Source organism: Sphaerodactylus townsendi, linkage group LG10, assembly GCF_021028975.2.
Source record: "Sphaerodactylus townsendi isolate TG3544 linkage group LG10, MPM_Stown_v2.3, whole genome shotgun sequence".
Classification (NCBI taxonomy): domain Eukaryota; kingdom Metazoa; phylum Chordata; class Lepidosauria; order Squamata; family Sphaerodactylidae; genus Sphaerodactylus; species Sphaerodactylus townsendi.
In genome coordinates, this window is record NC_059434.1 from 85,980,653 (window position 1) to 85,997,577 (window position 16,925).

Genomic DNA, 16,925 nt, shown 5'->3' on the forward strand with positions numbered 1-16,925 from the left:
CCCCACCCCCCCCCCCCCCCACCCCCCCCCCCCCCCACCCCCCCCCCCCCCCACCCCCCCCCCCCCCCACCCCCCCCCCCCCCCACCCCCCCCCCCCCCCACCCCCCCCCCCCCCCACCCCCCCCCCCCCCCACCCCCCCCCCCCCCCACCCCCCCCCCCCCCCACCCCCCCCCCCCCCCACCCCCCCCCCCCCCCACCCCCCCCCCCCCCCACCCCCCCCCCCCCCCACCCCCCCCCCCCCCCACCCCCCCCCCCCCCCACCCCCCCCCCCCCCCACCCCCCCCCCCCCCCACCCCCCCCCCCCCCCACCCCCCCCCCCCCCCACCCCCCCCCCCCCCCACCCCCCCCCCCCCCCACCCCCCCCCCCCCCCACCCCCCCCCCCCCCCACCCCCCCCCCCCCCCACCCCCCCCCCCCCCCACCCCCCCCCCCCCCCACCCCCCCCCCCCCCCACCCCCCCCCCCCCCCACCCCCCCCCCCCCCCACCCCCCCCCCCCCCCACCCCCCCCCCCCCCCACCCCCCCCCCCCCCCACCCCCCCCCCCCCCCACCCCCCCCCCCCCCCACCCCCCCCCCCCCCCACCCCCCCCCCCCCCCACCCCCCCCCCCCCCCACCCCCCCCCCCCCCCACCCCCCCCCCCCCCCACCCCCCCCCCCCCCCACCCCCCCCCCCCCCCACCCCCCCCCCCCCCCACCCCCCCCCCCCCCCACCCCCCCCCCCCCCCACCCCCCCCCCCCCCCACCCCCCCCCCCCCCCACCCCCCCCCCCCCCCACCCCCCCCCCCCCCCACCCCCCCCCCCCCCCACCCCCCCCCCCCCCCACCCCCCCCCCCCCCCACCCCCCCCCCCCCCCACCCCCCCCCCCCCCCACCCCCCCCCCCCCCCACCCCCCCCCCCCCCCACCCCCCCCCCCCCCCACCCCCCCCCCCCCCCACCCCCCCCCCCCCCCACCCCCCCCCCCCCCCACCCCCCCCCCCCCCCACCCCCCCCCCCCCCCACCCCCCCCCCCCCCCACCCCCCCCCCCCCCCACCCCCCCCCCCCCCCACCCCCCCCCCCCCCCACCCCCCCCCCCCCCCACCCCCCCCCCCCCCCACCCCCCCCCCCCCCCACCCCCCCCCCCCCCCACCCCCCCCCCCCCCCACCCCCCCCCCCCCCCACCCCCCCCCCCCCCCACCCCCCCCCCCCCCCACCCCCCCCCCCCCCCACCCCCCCCCCCCCCCACCCCCCCCCCCCCCCACCCCCCCCCCCCCCCACCCCCCCCCCCCCCCACCCCCCCCCCCCCCCACCCCCCCCCCCCCCCACCCCCCCCCCCCCCCACCCCCCCCCCCCCCCACCCCCCCCCCCCCCCACCCCCCCCCCCCCCCACCCCCCCCCCCCCCCACCCCCCCCCCCCCCCACCCCCCCCCCCCCCCACCCCCCCCCCCCCCCACCCCCCCCCCCCCCCACCCCCCCCCCCCCCCACCCCCCCCCCCCCCCACCCCCCCCCCCCCCCACCCCCCCCCCCCCCCACCCCCCCCCCCCCCCACCCCCCCCCCCCCCCACCCCCCCCCCCCCCCACCCCCCCCCCCCCCCACCCCCCCCCCCCCCCACCCCCCCCCCCCCCCACCCCCCCCCCCCCCCACCCCCCCCCCCCCCCACCCCCCCCCCCCCCCACCCCCCCCCCCCCCCACCCCCCCCCCCCCCCACCCCCCCCCCCCCCCACCCCCCCCCCCCCCCACCCCCCCCCCCCCCCACCCCCCCCCCCCCCCACCCCCCCCCCCCCCCACCCCCCCCCCCCCCCACCCCCCCCCCCCCCCACCCCCCCCCCCCCCCACCCCCCCCCCCCCCCACCCCCCCCCCCCCCCACCCCCCCCCCCCCCCACCCCCCCCCCCCCCCACCCCCCCCCCCCCCCACCCCCCCCCCCCCCCACCCCCCCCCCCCCCCACCCCCCCCCCCCCCCACCCCCCCCCCCCCCCACCCCCCCCCCCCCCCACCCCCCCCCCCCCCCACCCCCCCCCCCCCCCACCCCCCCCCCCCCCCACCCCCCCCCCCCCCCACCCCCCCCCCCCCCCACCCCCCCCCCCCCCCACCCCCCCCCCCCCCCACCCCCCCCCCCCCCCACCCCCCCCCCCCCCCACCCCCCCCCCCCCCCACCCCCCCCCCCCCCCACCCCCCCCCCCCCCCACCCCCCCCCCCCCCCACCCCCCCCCCCCCCCACCCCCCCCCCCCCCCACCCCCCCCCCCCCCCACCCCCCCCCCCCCCCACCCCCCCCCCCCCCCACCCCCCCCCCCCCCCACCCCCCCCCCCCCCCACCCCCCCCCCCCCCCACCCCCCCCCCCCCCCACCCCCCCCCCCCCCCACCCCCCCCCCCCCCCACCCCCCCCCCCCCCCACCCCCCCCCCCCCCCACCCCCCCCCCCCCCCACCCCCCCCCCCCCCCACCCCCCCCCCCCCCCACCCCCCCCCCCCCCCACCCCCCCCCCCCCCCACCCCCCCCCCCCCCCACCCCCCCCCCCCCCCACCCCCCCCCCCCCCCACCCCCCCCCCCCCCCACCCCCCCCCCCCCCCACCCCCCCCCCCCCCCACCCCCCCCCCCCCCCACCCCCCCCCCCCCCCACCCCCCCCCCCCCCCACCCCCCCCCCCCCCCACCCCCCCCCCCCCCCACCCCCCCCCCCCCCCACCCCCCCCCCCCCCCACCCCCCCCCCCCCCCACCCCCCCCCCCCCCCACCCCCCCCCCCCCCCACCCCCCCCCCCCCCCACCCCCCCCCCCCCCCACCCCCCCCCCCCCCCACCCCCCCCCCCCCCCACCCCCCCCCCCCCCCACCCCCCCCCCCCCCCACCCCCCCCCCCCCCCACCCCCCCCCCCCCCCACCCCCCCCCCCCCCCACCCCCCCCCCCCCCCACCCCCCCCCCCCCCCACCCCCCCCCCCCCCCACCCCCCCCCCCCCCCACCCCCCCCCCCCCCCACCCCCCCCCCCCCCCACCCCCCCCCCCCCCCACCCCCCCCCCCCCCCACCCCCCCCCCCCCCCACCCCCCCCCCCCCCCACCCCCCCCCCCCCCCACCCCCCCCCCCCCCCACCCCCCCCCCCCCCCACCCCCCCCCCCCCCCACCCCCCCCCCCCCCCACCCCCCCCCCCCCCCACCCCCCCCCCCCCCCACCCCCCCCCCCCCCCACCCCCCCCCCCCCCCACCCCCCCCCCCCCCCACCCCCCCCCCCCCCCACCCCCCCCCCCCCCCACCCCCCCCCCCCCCCACCCCCCCCCCCCCCCACCCCCCCCCCCCCCCACCCCCCCCCCCCCCCACCCCCCCCCCCCCCCACCCCCCCCCCCCCCCACCCCCCCCCCCCCCCACCCCCCCCCCCCCCCACCCCCCCCCCCCCCCACCCCCCCCCCCCCCCACCCCCCCCCCCCCCCACCCCCCCCCCCCCCCACCCCCCCCCCCCCCCACCCCCCCCCCCCCCCACCCCCCCCCCCCCCCACCCCCCCCCCCCCCCACCCCCCCCCCCCCCCACCCCCCCCCCCCCCCACCCCCCCCCCCCCCCACCCCCCCCCCCCCCCACCCCCCCCCCCCCCCACCCCCCCCCCCCCCCACCCCCCCCCCCCCCCACCCCCCCCCCCCCCCACCCCCCCCCCCCCCCACCCCCCCCCCCCCCCACCCCCCCCCCCCCCCACCCCCCCCCCCCCCCACCCCCCCCCCCCCCCACCCCCCCCCCCCCCCACCCCCCCCCCCCCCCACCCCCCCCCCCCCCCACCCCCCCCCCCCCCCACCCCCCCCCCCCCCCACCCCCCCCCCCCCCCACCCCCCCCCCCCCCCACCCCCCCCCCCCCCCACCCCCCCCCCCCCCCACCCCCCCCCCCCCCCACCCCCCCCCCCCCCCACCCCCCCCCCCCCCCACCCCCCCCCCCCCCCACCCCCCCCCCCCCCCACCCCCCCCCCCCCCCACCCCCCCCCCCCCCCACCCCCCCCCCCCCCCACCCCCCCCCCCCCCCACCCCCCCCCCCCCCCACCCCCCCCCCCCCCCACCCCCCCCCCCCCCCACCCCCCCCCCCCCCCACCCCCCCCCCCCCCCACCCCCCCCCCCCCCCACCCCCCCCCCCCCCCACCCCCCCCCCCCCCCACCCCCCCCCCCCCCCACCCCCCCCCCCCCCCACCCCCCCCCCCCCCCACCCCCCCCCCCCCCCACCCCCCCCCCCCCCCACCCCCCCCCCCCCCCACCCCCCCCCCCCCCCACCCCCCCCCCCCCCCACCCCCCCCCCCCCCCACCCCCCCCCCCCCCCACCCCCCCCCCCCCCCACCCCCCCCCCCCCCCACCCCCCCCCCCCCCCACCCCCCCCCCCCCCCACCCCCCCCCCCCCCCACCCCCCCCCCCCCCCACCCCCCCCCCCCCCCACCCCCCCCCCCCCCCACCCCCCCCCCCCCCCACCCCCCCCCCCCCCCACCCCCCCCCCCCCCCACCCCCCCCCCCCCCCACCCCCCCCCCCCCCCACCCCCCCCCCCCCCCACCCCCCCCCCCCCCCACCCCCCCCCCCCCCCACCCCCCCCCCCCCCCACCCCCCCCCCCCCCCACCCCCCCCCCCCCCCACCCCCCCCCCCCCCCACCCCCCCCCCCCCCCACCCCCCCCCCCCCCCACCCCCCCCCCCCCCCACCCCCCCCCCCCCCCACCCCCCCCCCCCCCCACCCCCCCCCCCCCCCACCCCCCCCCCCCCCCACCCCCCCCCCCCCCCACCCCCCCCCCCCCCCACCCCCCCCCCCCCCCACCCCCCCCCCCCCCCACCCCCCCCCCCCCCCACCCCCCCCCCCCCCCACCCCCCCCCCCCCCCACCCCCCCCCCCCCCCACCCCCCCCCCCCCCCACCCCCCCCCCCCCCCACCCCCCCCCCCCCCCACCCCCCCCCCCCCCCACCCCCCCCCCCCCCCACCCCCCCCCCCCCCCACCCCCCCCCCCCCCCACCCCCCCCCCCCCCCACCCCCCCCCCCCCCCACCCCCCCCCCCCCCCACCCCCCCCCCCCCCCACCCCCCCCCCCCCCCACCCCCCCCCCCCCCCACCCCCCCCCCCCCCCACCCCCCCCCCCCCCCACCCCCCCCCCCCCCCACCCCCCCCCCCCCCCACCCCCCCCCCCCCCCACCCCCCCCCCCCCCCACCCCCCCCCCCCCCCACCCCCCCCCCCCCCCACCCCCCCCCCCCCCCACCCCCCCCCCCCCCCACCCCCCCCCCCCCCCACCCCCCCCCCCCCCCACCCCCCCCCCCCCCCACCCCCCCCCCCCCCCACCCCCCCCCCCCCCCACCCCCCCCCCCCCCCACCCCCCCCCCCCCCCACCCCCCCCCCCCCCCACCCCCCCCCCCCCCCACCCCCCCCCCCCCCCACCCCCCCCCCCCCCCACCCCCCCCCCCCCCCACCCCCCCCCCCCCCCACCCCCCCCCCCCCCCACCCCCCCCCCCCCCCACCCCCCCCCCCCCCCACCCCCCCCCCCCCCCACCCCCCCCCCCCCCCACCCCCCCCCCCCCCCACCCCCCCCCCCCCCCACCCCCCCCCCCCCCCACCCCCCCCCCCCCCCACCCCCCCCCCCCCCCACCCCCCCCCCCCCCCACCCCCCCCCCCCCCCACCCCCCCCCCCCCCCACCCCCCCCCCCCCCCACCCCCCCCCCCCCCCACCCCCCCCCCCCCCCACCCCCCCCCCCCCCCACCCCCCCCCCCCCCCACCCCCCCCCCCCCCCACCCCCCCCCCCCCCCACCCCCCCCCCCCCCCACCCCCCCCCCCCCCCACCCCCCCCCCCCCCCACCCCCCCCCCCCCCCACCCCCCCCCCCCCCCACCCCCCCCCCCCCCCACCCCCCCCCCCCCCCACCCCCCCCCCCCCCCACCCCCCCCCCCCCCCACCCCCCCCCCCCCCCACCCCCCCCCCCCCCCACCCCCCCCCCCCCCCACCCCCCCCCCCCCCCACCCCCCCCCCCCCCCACCCCCCCCCCCCCCCACCCCCCCCCCCCCCCACCCCCCCCCCCCCCCACCCCCCCCCCCCCCCACCCCCCCCCCCCCCCACCCCCCCCCCCCCCCACCCCCCCCCCCCCCCACCCCCCCCCCCCCCCACCCCCCCCCCCCCCCACCCCCCCCCCCCCCCACCCCCCCCCCCCCCCACCCCCCCCCCCCCCCACCCCCCCCCCCCCCCACCCCCCCCCCCCCCCACCCCCCCCCCCCCCCACCCCCCCCCCCCCCCACCCCCCCCCCCCCCCACCCCCCCCCCCCCCCACCCCCCCCCCCCCCCACCCCCCCCCCCCCCCACCCCCCCCCCCCCCCACCCCCCCCCCCCCCCACCCCCCCCCCCCCCCACCCCCCCCCCCCCCCACCCCCCCCCCCCCCCACCCCCCCCCCCCCCCCCCCCCCCCCCCCCCCACCCCCCCCCCCCCCCACCGCCCCCCCCCCCAACCCCCCCCCCCCCCCACCCCCCCCCCCCCACCCCCCCCCCCCCCCCCACCCCCCCCCCCCCCACCCCCCCCCCCCCCCCCCCACACACCCCCCCCCCCCCCCCCCCCCCCCCCCCCCACCCCCCCCCCCCCCCACCAAACCCCCCCCCCCCACCCAGCCCCCCCCCCCACCCCCCCCCCCCCCCACCCCCCCCCCCCCCTGACACCCCCCCCCACCCCCCTCCACCCCCCCCCCTCCCCACCCCCCCCCCCCCCCTCCCCCCCCCCCCCCCCCCCCCCCCCCCAACCCCCCCCCCCCCCCACCCCCCCCCCCCCCCCCCCCCCCGCCCCCCCGCCCCCCCCCCCCCCCCCCCCCCCCCCCCCCCCCGGGATACCTCTGAGTAGGAAAAGTGTTATCCTGAGCAGCGCGGTAACAATAGGATATATTATAATAGGATATAATAGGATATATTATAATAGGATAGGATATCCAATAGGATATTATTAATAATCATATATAATATTAAATGTTACTGTGATGGAACTTCTCCATGGGAGAACTTTCCGTCAAAAAAAAAAGAAAAGAATCGGGCTTGTCTTGTTTTGCCCCCTTTTCCGCTTTCCTCCCTACTAGAGACTTCTTGGTAGAGAGAGCCGGATGAGTGAGGGCCTGGCTGGCCAATGGCACGCGCCCGGCCTTTGGCCCTGGCCCAATGAGAGGCGCGCGGGAGGCGGGCCTCTCTTGCAGGGCTCCCCCTGGGCTTTGCACGGTCGCGGCCGCCCCAGCGATGCTGCCCTCCCGGCTGAGCGGCTGGCTGAGCGGCTGGCTGTGGCTCTGCTCGGCCGTGCACGGTGAGTCTCCCCCGGGGCCGCGGCTCTTGGGGAACAGCTGGCAAGGCAGGGGTTGTGCCTACCTCGCAGGGGTGGCGGCCTTGGGTGCAACCCCTCCCCCCCCCTCCGCCGCCTTTTGATTGCAGCCTTGTCCTCCAGCAGGACTCGAAATGAGCCAAGGAAACTAGCGGGCATCTCCGGAGGCATGGTCTGGTCGCTTCTGCTCCTCATGCTGCCCATCGCCATGCCTGGCATCTTCAGAGGCATGGTCTGGTCGCTTTTGCTCCCACCGTTTCGGCCGCCTCTTATGGCTGGCATCTCCAAGGCTTACCTACTCTCTGATCCTTTTTTTTTAAGTGTAGATGCCAGGGCTTGAACCTGGGACCTTCTGCATGCCAGGCAGATGCTCCGCCACAGAGCCACGGCTCCTCCCCCTAAATGTCACCCTTAGCCCCAAGCTGTTGGCTTTAGGCTGGCCACCCTTTCTTGGCCTCTGTTCCTGCAATTTGGGGGTGATAAGATTAGCCCAGAAGTCTGCAACCTGCGGCTCTCCAGATGTTCATGGACTACAATTCCCATCAGCCCCTGCCAGCATGGCCAATTGAGTGCATCTCTCTCTTAGAAATAGACTGCCTTTTCCTGGAAAAGATAATCTTAAAGATCTGTGAATTGCAACCCAAGAAAACAACAGTATATACACATACAAACGTTCTTTAGTTCTGATTCCAGGTTCCAACGGATTTTATGCACATCCGGAGAACAAAGCTATGATACTGCAGATTAGCAAGAACATTTTCTACAAGACAGCAGATTCAGTGCTACTAAGGAATGTAGTCCACGTGAAGTGAGGAAATAAATAAACAAACGCCAAGTGTCCAGAAGGGAACATCAAGCTCTCTGCAAATTCAACCTAGGTAATGGCTTCTTGGTAGGAACAATGGCGCCAAGGATACACATCTAAAAAAATACCTGTGTTTACACAAAATTAAACAGGAGTCCAGACAAACCTTTGAGTATCACAGAATCTATTCTGGCATCATTAACACCATGGCGGAAAGGGTGAGGTCAATGGTAGAGAAACTGATTGGCATGTAGGAGATCCCAGGTCCAACCCCGTCATCTCCAGTAAGGACCAGGTTGTAGACGATGTGAAATGCCCCGCGTAAGAGAGCAATGCCAGTCTAAGTAGACAATAATCACTCGGATAGACTGAAGTATATGGCAGTTTTATGTCTATGTGTTCAGCTACTCTGGACTCACAAAAACTAATGCAGGAATAAATGGTTTCATTTTTCTGCAACTGACTAGGGCAACTACCCCTCTGAAACTATGTTTATACAGATGTTCGCTATCGCCAGCCAGAAAAATAAATGGGAATTGTAGTCCATGAACATCTGGAGAGCCGCAGGTTGCAGACCTCTGGGCCTAACTTACTGGGTTGTTTGTGAGTCTTGGATACTGAGGGTTGGACAGATCTGAAAGACCATCTACTGGAAAACTCTCCCATGTGCTCTTTGCAAGAGCGTGTTAGTTAAGGCATCTTATCTTAACATATTATTACAAATCATTGACTCCATGAAAACCCTGACCGAGCTTGATAAAGTAAATATGCTCTTAAACTGTAATGACCTTGACTGTTGTCTCGCAGTGGCAAAGTTTCTGGCCGAGGTTTGCGAACTGAACTTATGATCCAGTGTGAAGTTTTATCTAGTCATTTTAACTGTATTTATATTGTATGTTCTGTATGCCAATAAAGGCTTATTGAAATTGTTAAGGCATCTTTAGATTTTCCACCTCCAGCATCAAAAATGGTTTGGACCTGACCGTTCTCATGCAGACCAGGTGCTCAGGAGCAGCAGCAGCAGAAGGCCATTGCTTTCACCTCCTGCCTGTGAGCTCCCAAAGGCACCTGGTGGGCCACTGCGAGGAGCAGAGTGCTGGACTAGATGGACTCTGGTCTGATCCAGCAGGCTCTTTCTTATGTTCTTATTTGCTGTTCTTTCCCATTGAGCGAGCCACCCTGCTGCAGCTCCGTGGGAAAAGAGCAATGCTGTTCTCTCTCTGTGTAAACCAGCCATGCCCATCCACTAAGTATCTTACATACCTCCGGCTCTTTCGGCCTGCTACCTGTGGCTCTTCCAAACACTGTTCCCCAAGTTGGCATCTGCTCCAGGTTTCACTAAAGTGGGCAATACCCTTGCCTGGTGGGGTTTGTGATTTGCAGGTTGTCCTCGCGCTGAAACCACCACCACCACCAGAGGAACCGGTAAGCTGTGAGTCTCTCTTAGATTCAGGCCTCGTGGCGGGGTGGAAGGGAACGTGGCTATCTTGGGTTGTGGTCAATTGCAAACAGGCCTTCCCACGAACTGCGGAATGAGCACGCCAATCAAAACCCTTACCTACATGCACCTCCCTTTCCTCCATTTCTGGGGCAGACCTTTGAAACTCCTTGCCACTGGAATGCCTCACCTCTCTTCTCTTTGTGTACATTCCCTTTGCAGGGTTACGTGTTCAGCAGTATCTCTATTTCCAAGTGCTCAGCCCCGGCGATATCCACTACATCTTTTCTGCAACCCCAGCCAGGGATTTTGGGGGAGTGTTTGTAAGTATGAGAACGGCCCTTGCGAACAGTTTCTCTAATTATCTTTCTCCTCCTAAGTGTTCAACAAGCTTGCTTATAAAACCTCTTGTCATTTTTATGTGTGAAGACTTATTCGCTAGCGTGTTGTGGGTTTTCTGGGTTGTATGGCTGTGCTCCAGTAGCAGCTGCGTTCCAGTAGTGTTCCAGCTTCTCTCTTAGGTGAAAAGGCTACTGGAATACGGCCATACAATCCGGAAAAACCACAACACCTTAGTGATCCCAGCCGTGAAAGCCTTCGACGATACAAGGCTTGTTCATTTATATATATATTTTATATTTATATTATTTTTATTTATTTATTTATTATTTCGATTTTTATACCGCCCTATCCCCGAGGGGCTCCGGGCAGTGTACAACAAAATTAATACAAACAAATTAGGGGCAAACCATACAAATAAAACAACAGCAGCCCATCAAAACGCCAACATTAAAACATACTAAATTTCATTAAAACAGCGGTAATATCATAATAAAGGCACCCGGAGAATCCTTTCCTTTAAAACCCTCCCCTAGGGAGCAATCGGATATATCTATATCCACCCATCTATCCATCCCTCTTTCAACACAAATACACATAGGTTGTGGAAACCAGATCCCATTAGTCTTTAAAATATTTTGAATTATTGTATATATTGATATATTTATCAATTTAGCTTTTCCACAAGTCCACCAGGAAGCCAGTCCTGGTGTGGATTTATACATCAGCACTTGAGTGTGTGTTTCAAAATGCTATGTCACTGACCACTGAAGAAGACCGTAAGGGCCGAAACATGGTGATTTTGCTGGTCATTTGATCTACGGTATTTATCAATTTTAAGAACACCTGTGTTGTTACTTGTGAGATTGATGTGCAATATATATTAGGGTCTGCTTTCTAGAACCTATGTGTTTAGCTAGCCATTTGTATTTTGTATAATGGGTACACTAATTATATACAATGGTAATATTGTATTGCAGTTAGCGGGACCCTTATAGAAATGCCAATATAGTTGGGGTTGACTTTTTATTTTAGCTTGGCCTGATTGTGCCAGGATGAGAAATCAGACGGCATCTCTCTCCAACAAATCCCAAAGCAAGCTGATCTTATAGAATCTGACAGCGTCCCAGTGTCCCTGTGATCCATTACATCACCCGCTGCTAAGCTGGTGTCTGCAATGCCATCCTTCGACCATCTGCCGTGGAGTTTCCCAGAATTATGGTTAATCTCCCATTCTGTAGAAATCAATTCCCCTGGCTACTTAGAGGGTGAAATCTCTGGTATCACATCGGCTGCATGTTGACAGCGGATTCTGCCCTATAGAAGAATTTGAAGAGAGTTTGAATTTATACCCCACCTTTCTCTCCTGTAAGGAGACTCAAAGGGGCTGACTCCCTTCTCTTCCTCCCCCCCCCCCCCACAAACACCCTGTGAGGTGGGTGGTGCTGAGAGAGCTCCGAAGAACTGTGACTAGCCCAAGGTCACCCAGCTGGCATGTGTAGGAGTGCACAAGCTAATCTAGCTCACCAGATAAACCTCCATAGCACAAGTTGCAGAGCGGGGAATCAATCCCGGTTCTCCAGATTAGAGTGCACCTGCTCTTAACCACTACACCATGTTGGCTCTATTTATTTTTATTTTATTATAGTTATACCCTGCTCATTCCCAGCAAAGGCTGGGCTTGGGATAGCTTGCAATAAGATTAATACGCTGAAATATAATCTCTACGTTTGGGCTGCATAATTTTGGCCAGCAAATCAAGCCTGCAGCTTTATCAAGTCACATTGTCCGTTGTCTCCCCTAGAACACAAGATATGAGCAGATCTACCTGGTGCCCACAGAGCCTCCGGAAGCCTGCGGGGTGTTGAACAACGGCGTTTTCGTTGAAGGCCAGATAGCCCTGGTGGAACGCGGGTGAGTTTCCTTGCACAGGAAAAGGAGCAAACTGGTTATTGACAAGCTGGAACAGGTCCAGAGGAGGGCAACCAAAATGGTCAAAGGTCTGGAATCCATGCACTACGAGGAGAGACTCAGGGAGTTTGGTGAACAGAAAGTTAAGAGGTGACATGATAGCCATGTTTAGATCATTGAAGGGACGTCATGTTGGTGAGGGAGCAAGCTTGTTTTCTGCTGCTCCAAAGGCCAGGATGAGGAGTCATGGGTTCAAGGTGAAGGAAAAGAGATTCCACCTAAATATCAGGAAAAACTTCCTGACAGTCAGGGCTGTTCAACAGAGGAATTCTCTGCCTCGGAGTGTGGTGGAGACTCCATCTTTGGAGGTTTTTAAAGAGAGGCTGGATGGCCACCTGTCAGGAGTGCTTTGATTGTGTGTTCTTGCATTGCCGGGGGTTGGACTTGATGATCCTTGGGGTCTCCTCCAACTCTATGATTCTATGAACCCAAGAGGAAAGACAGCGAACACTTATGTGAGCTGTTCAGCGGCAAATAAATGAACAACCCTGCTGGGTTGGACCCAGGAATCCCTCCCATTAAAGAAGAAGAATTTTGATTCATACCTGCCTTTCTCTCCTGTAAAGACTCAAAGGAGCTTACAAACTTTCCCCCCCTTTCTCTCCCCACAACAGACACCTTGTGAGGTTGGTGGGGCTGAGAGAGTTCCGAAGAACTGTGACTGGCCCAAGGTCACCCAACCATATCAGTGTAAGGACTGAACCCGTGTCCTGTTTCTAATAGGGGCTGCTCGTTCTTGTCCAAAACCCGCGTCATCCAAGAGCACGGGGGCCGGGCAGTGATCATCGCAGACAACGCCTACGACAACGACAGCTCCTATGTGGAGATGATCCAGGACAGCACCGGCCAGACAGCAGATATTCCTGCACTTTTCCTCCTTGGGAGGGACGGGTAAGTGGCAGAGAACAGCAGTGGCGTAGTGGTTAAGAGCAGGTGCACTCTAATCTGGAGAACCGGGTTTGTTTCCCCTCTCTGCCACTTGAGCCATGGAGGCTTAACTGGTGAACCAGATTAGCTTGTGCACTCCAATACACGCCAGCTGGGTGACCTTGGGCTAGTCACAGAGAGTCAGCATTATATACTCAAGACTGGCAGCTGCTCTCCAGGAGGGTCAGGTGGAGTTTTTCCCATCACCCCCTGCTTTGTCCTTTTTAATTGGGGATTCCCGGAATTGAACCTAGGACTTTCTGAATGTCCAGCAGTTGCTCCACCACTGAGTCATGAGGCCTCCCTGTGGCTCTCCAGGGTCTCAGGCTGAGGTGTTTCCCATCACCTACTGCCTGGTCTTCTAACTGGAGATGCCGGGCGTTGAACCTTCTACAAGCCCAGCAGATGTTCTGCCACTGATCCTGAGCCCCCTTTCCCATGTAAGGGAGGTAATTGTGATTTCCGTGTCAGTTTTGTCAATTTTGTGAGTTACTTCTAAAATAGAGGCTTTTTTTGTTCACGCATTTTCATAGGACACTCATTTTTATTTTTTAAAGTTTTATTTTTGTAACATCTGGCTCGCTGAATTCCAATAAGTAGGGGGAGGATCAAATGTCTCCCATATTAGCTCTTTACGAAATTTCTGATCTGAAAACTATTCATAGATGGGATGCTAGCAAAATTCGCGACTGGCTCTATAGTAGAGATGCTCTACGAGACAAACAACTTGCTTCCATTCAGAAATACTCCCCGTGGTTCTCCTGCGTCAAAAAGAACAAATGTTATGCACAATATCTCACAAATCTCAAGGAAGCAAACCTAAGGAAATCATTCACTTCCCTGAGATATCAGACGTTTAAATCAGAACAATTACTGGGAGATATGCTAAAACACCAAAAGAGCTACTGTGTATGCAGATGTAGTTTTAAATCAGAGTGACCTACATAATACACTGAGCACACCCCTTCATTGCCCTTTTTACTCTGCTATCCAAGAACAAATATATCAATCGATATCCTGGCAGGTCTGATAAGGGTAGTGAGGAAGAGAAAGTTTTGCTTTCTTGATGGCTTAGGACGGCATGCTGAGGTTACATTCAAAGTAGCTTTGTATACCTCATGTTTTTAGCAGGTTCTAAAATCAGAGAACGTTTAACTGATGTTCAAAACATACAAGCTTGGTTATAATAGCAAGGTGGGGAAAACCTTTTATAATTACTAAACGGATCCCAAGGTGTGTGGATATATGATACTTGCTTTGGTGGTTTAACACTATTGGAACTGTGGTGTCTACACTCTAAAGCAGGGGTCTTCAAACTATGGCCCTCCAGATGTTCATGGACTACAATTCCCATCAGCCCCTGCCAGCATGGCCAAGTGGTAGGGCTCATGGGACTACAGGTTCATGAACATCTGGAGGGCTATAGCCTAAAGACCCCTACTCTAAAGCTTGAGAAAATCCTCACAATGTGTTTTATATTTTTGTAAACTGTGGGGAGTGGGGCTATGGTTGAAGTATCTGTTTATATGTGTATGGCCTGTGGCTAATAAACATTGATTCATTGAGTGGGAATTCCGATAAGTTTGAACGTTTGCAGAGTTACATGTCATTGGGTTGGTTTTAATGAATGGTTCCGTGGATTAGAGGTGGGTTTTTTTAGTCCTATTTTGGTACCTTCTTTCCAGGTACATGATTCGGCGTTCCTTGGAGCAGCACGGGCTCCCGTGGGCCGTCATTTCCATCCCAGTCAACGTCACCAGCATCCCAACTTATGAACTCATGCAACCCCCGTGGACATTCTGGTAGCAGAGGAAAGAGCCGGCCCAGGATGAACCTGGGAGCCTCTCAAAAATGAGGTAGACTCAAAACTCTATATTCCCAATTCTGCTGGTTCAGAGTCAAGTAAGACTTCCATGGCCACGACCTGCCAGCGGCCGATTCAAGCAACTTGAGCCATACAACCTATACTTCCTACGTGCAGAGCAGGTTTGTCCACAGTGAGTCAGACCACGTGGCACAGCACCAACCAGCAGAAGTTCTATTCGGCGGAGAGATACACATCTGACCGTGACACACCTCTGAAGATGCCAGCCATAGATACGGGTGGAAAGTTAGGAGCAAAAACTACCAGGCCACGGCAACGCGGCCCACAGCAGCCAGTCGATTTCAGCCACGGAAACCTTCGACAAGCCACGGAAGTTCTACAGCTTCTTAGACCTCTTGAACTTGGATCGCACCAGGATCATGATGGCGCAAAGCGAGCGCCCCACGTTACGACTGACCCAGAGTATGCTTGTAGAGCTCGGAGGCTCTTCCTGGAATATCTCGGGCCTGGAGGAGTAAATTTGGGTCCCCAGCTTTATTCAGCTTGAGGGCACCTACCGAATTCTGACACAGCGCCGTGGGACCAGCCACAACATAGCTGCCACAGCAGGAGCCAGCCCCTTACTTTCAGTCACATCATACAGGTCCTTATGCTATGCTTTAAAAATAAAAACTGCACCACCAATCAGAAACCGTTGGAGTTTCTGGTCCCGCCCACTTTCTAAAAACACTTGACAAGATTTGTGGGTTTTCTGGGCTGTATGGCTGTGTTCCAGTAGCATTTTCTCCTGACGTTTCGCCTGCATCTGTGGCTGGCAGACGAAACGTCAGGAGAAAATGCTACTGGAACACTGCCATACAGCTGGAAAACTCACCACACCCTGGTGATTCTGGCTGTGAAAGCCATCGACAATACTTGATGGGCCTCTGGAAAAATGTCCGGAAGCGCCTTGGCGCCCACGGACACTGTTGTGAACCTCGGTGTAAATATTTCTAAGGGAAAGTTGGCTGGACCCAATGGAGGTCAGTTTTGAGGAAGATCACACTGCCCTGTATCCTGAAATAGGAGAGTTTTGCTTAACTGGCTATCAAGTAAGAAGCTCTTCTGGTTCCCATTCATCCCAATGCTTGATGTTGCAGCCCACACCTAGGCAAAGGCCGCCGCTTGGCCTGTTCATCGTAGTCTTTGCCCTTTGCTTCAATTCATGCATTTTAGTATACGGACTCATACTTGAGGCCGCCTTATTTTGAAGCAGACTCTTGGTCCGTCATGGCCAGTATTGTCTACTCAGACTGGCAGCTGGTCTCCAGGGTCTCTGCGGGAGGTCTTTCACCTACTCCCTGGTCCTTTTAGCAGGAGATACTGGGATTTGAATCTGCTGCGTGCAAAGCAGAACACGTCCGCTGAGTGGCAGCCCATTCCTGGGCTCCATTCACACTGGCAGGGATGACCTTTTGAATCATGTCTTCTCTTCCTCGCAATCAGCGGGCTCCTTCTTGGGAATAAAAACTAGGTTGTGTCTCCCTCTCCTATCTGGGCTTTCTTGTTCACTTGTGGTGTTATGCAAGAGAACTTCCCAGTAGTGGAGTAAATGGATTCCTGTTCCCTCCCTCGGTTTTAATTGTTGTACACAATAGGAACCCTTCCCTCTTCCCTTCACAATCTTTAAATGAAAGTTATTAAAGATTTTACATCTCGGTTTTGTTTGGAATGCATCGAGAGTCCAAATTGGTATTAAAAATTAACGCAAAAATGTTTGGAGGGGAGGGAACGGGAGGAAAAAGGGTGCTAGTGAATTGACAGAGCTTAGGGCACCCCTTGGGGGGGAAAATCTATGTTGAACAATGAACCCGAACCTGAGTTACCTAAGGTTTAAATCTGCCACACCATCCGCTCCACCACACTGGCTGGCTGTGTCCACCTGTCCTGTTCCTTCCATTGTGCTGCTTTATGGATGTGGTCATCTCACCCAGGGGAGAAGGTGAGGAGACTGCTGCTTCGCTTCCCAAGATGTCCAGAAGCCAAGAGAGCCTCTGTAAGTGCAGTTACCATGGAGGAGGAAGAGGAGTTTGGATTTATACCCCACCTTTCTCTCCTGTAAAGAGACTCAAAGGGGCTTACAATCTCTTTTCCCTTCCTGTCCCCACAACAGACACCTTGGAGCAGCAGTGGCGTAGGAGGTTAAGAGCTCGTGTATCTAATCTGGAGGAACCGGGTTTGATTCCCAGCTCTGCCGCCTGAGCTGTGGAGGCTTCTCTGGGGAATTCAGATTAGCCTGTGCACTCCCACGCACGCCAGCTGGGTGACCTTGGGCTAGTCACAGCTTCTCGGAGCTCTCTCAGCCCCACCTACCTCACAGGGTGTTTGTTG

General features: G+C 65.9%; 1 protein-coding gene across 3 annotated transcripts; it reads left to right on the top strand.

The window, feature by feature from the left end:
- The first annotated feature begins 7,136 nt into the window (after nt 1-7,136).
- On the top strand, nt 7,137-16,254 carry PRADC1 (protease associated domain containing 1). Of its 3 annotated transcripts, XM_048510077.1 has the most exons (6): nt 7,137-7,235; nt 9,439-9,480; nt 9,716-9,816; nt 11,637-11,746; nt 12,527-12,694; nt 14,416-16,254. In XM_048510077.1, exons 1-6 carry the CDS (start codon nt 7,172-7,174, stop codon nt 14,534-14,536), a joined length of 606 nt encoding a protein of 201 aa, XP_048366034.1. In that variant the 5' UTR covers nt 7,137-7,171; the 3' UTR covers nt 14,537-16,254. The 3 variants fall into 3 exon arrangements, with proteins under 3 accessions (XP_048366034.1, XP_048366035.1, XP_048366032.1); XM_048510078.1 differs by lacking the exon at nt 9,439-9,480; XM_048510075.1 differs by lacking the exon at nt 7,137-7,235 and having other exon boundaries at nt 8,648-9,487.
- The last annotated feature ends 671 nt before the right edge of the window (nt 16,255-16,925 follow it).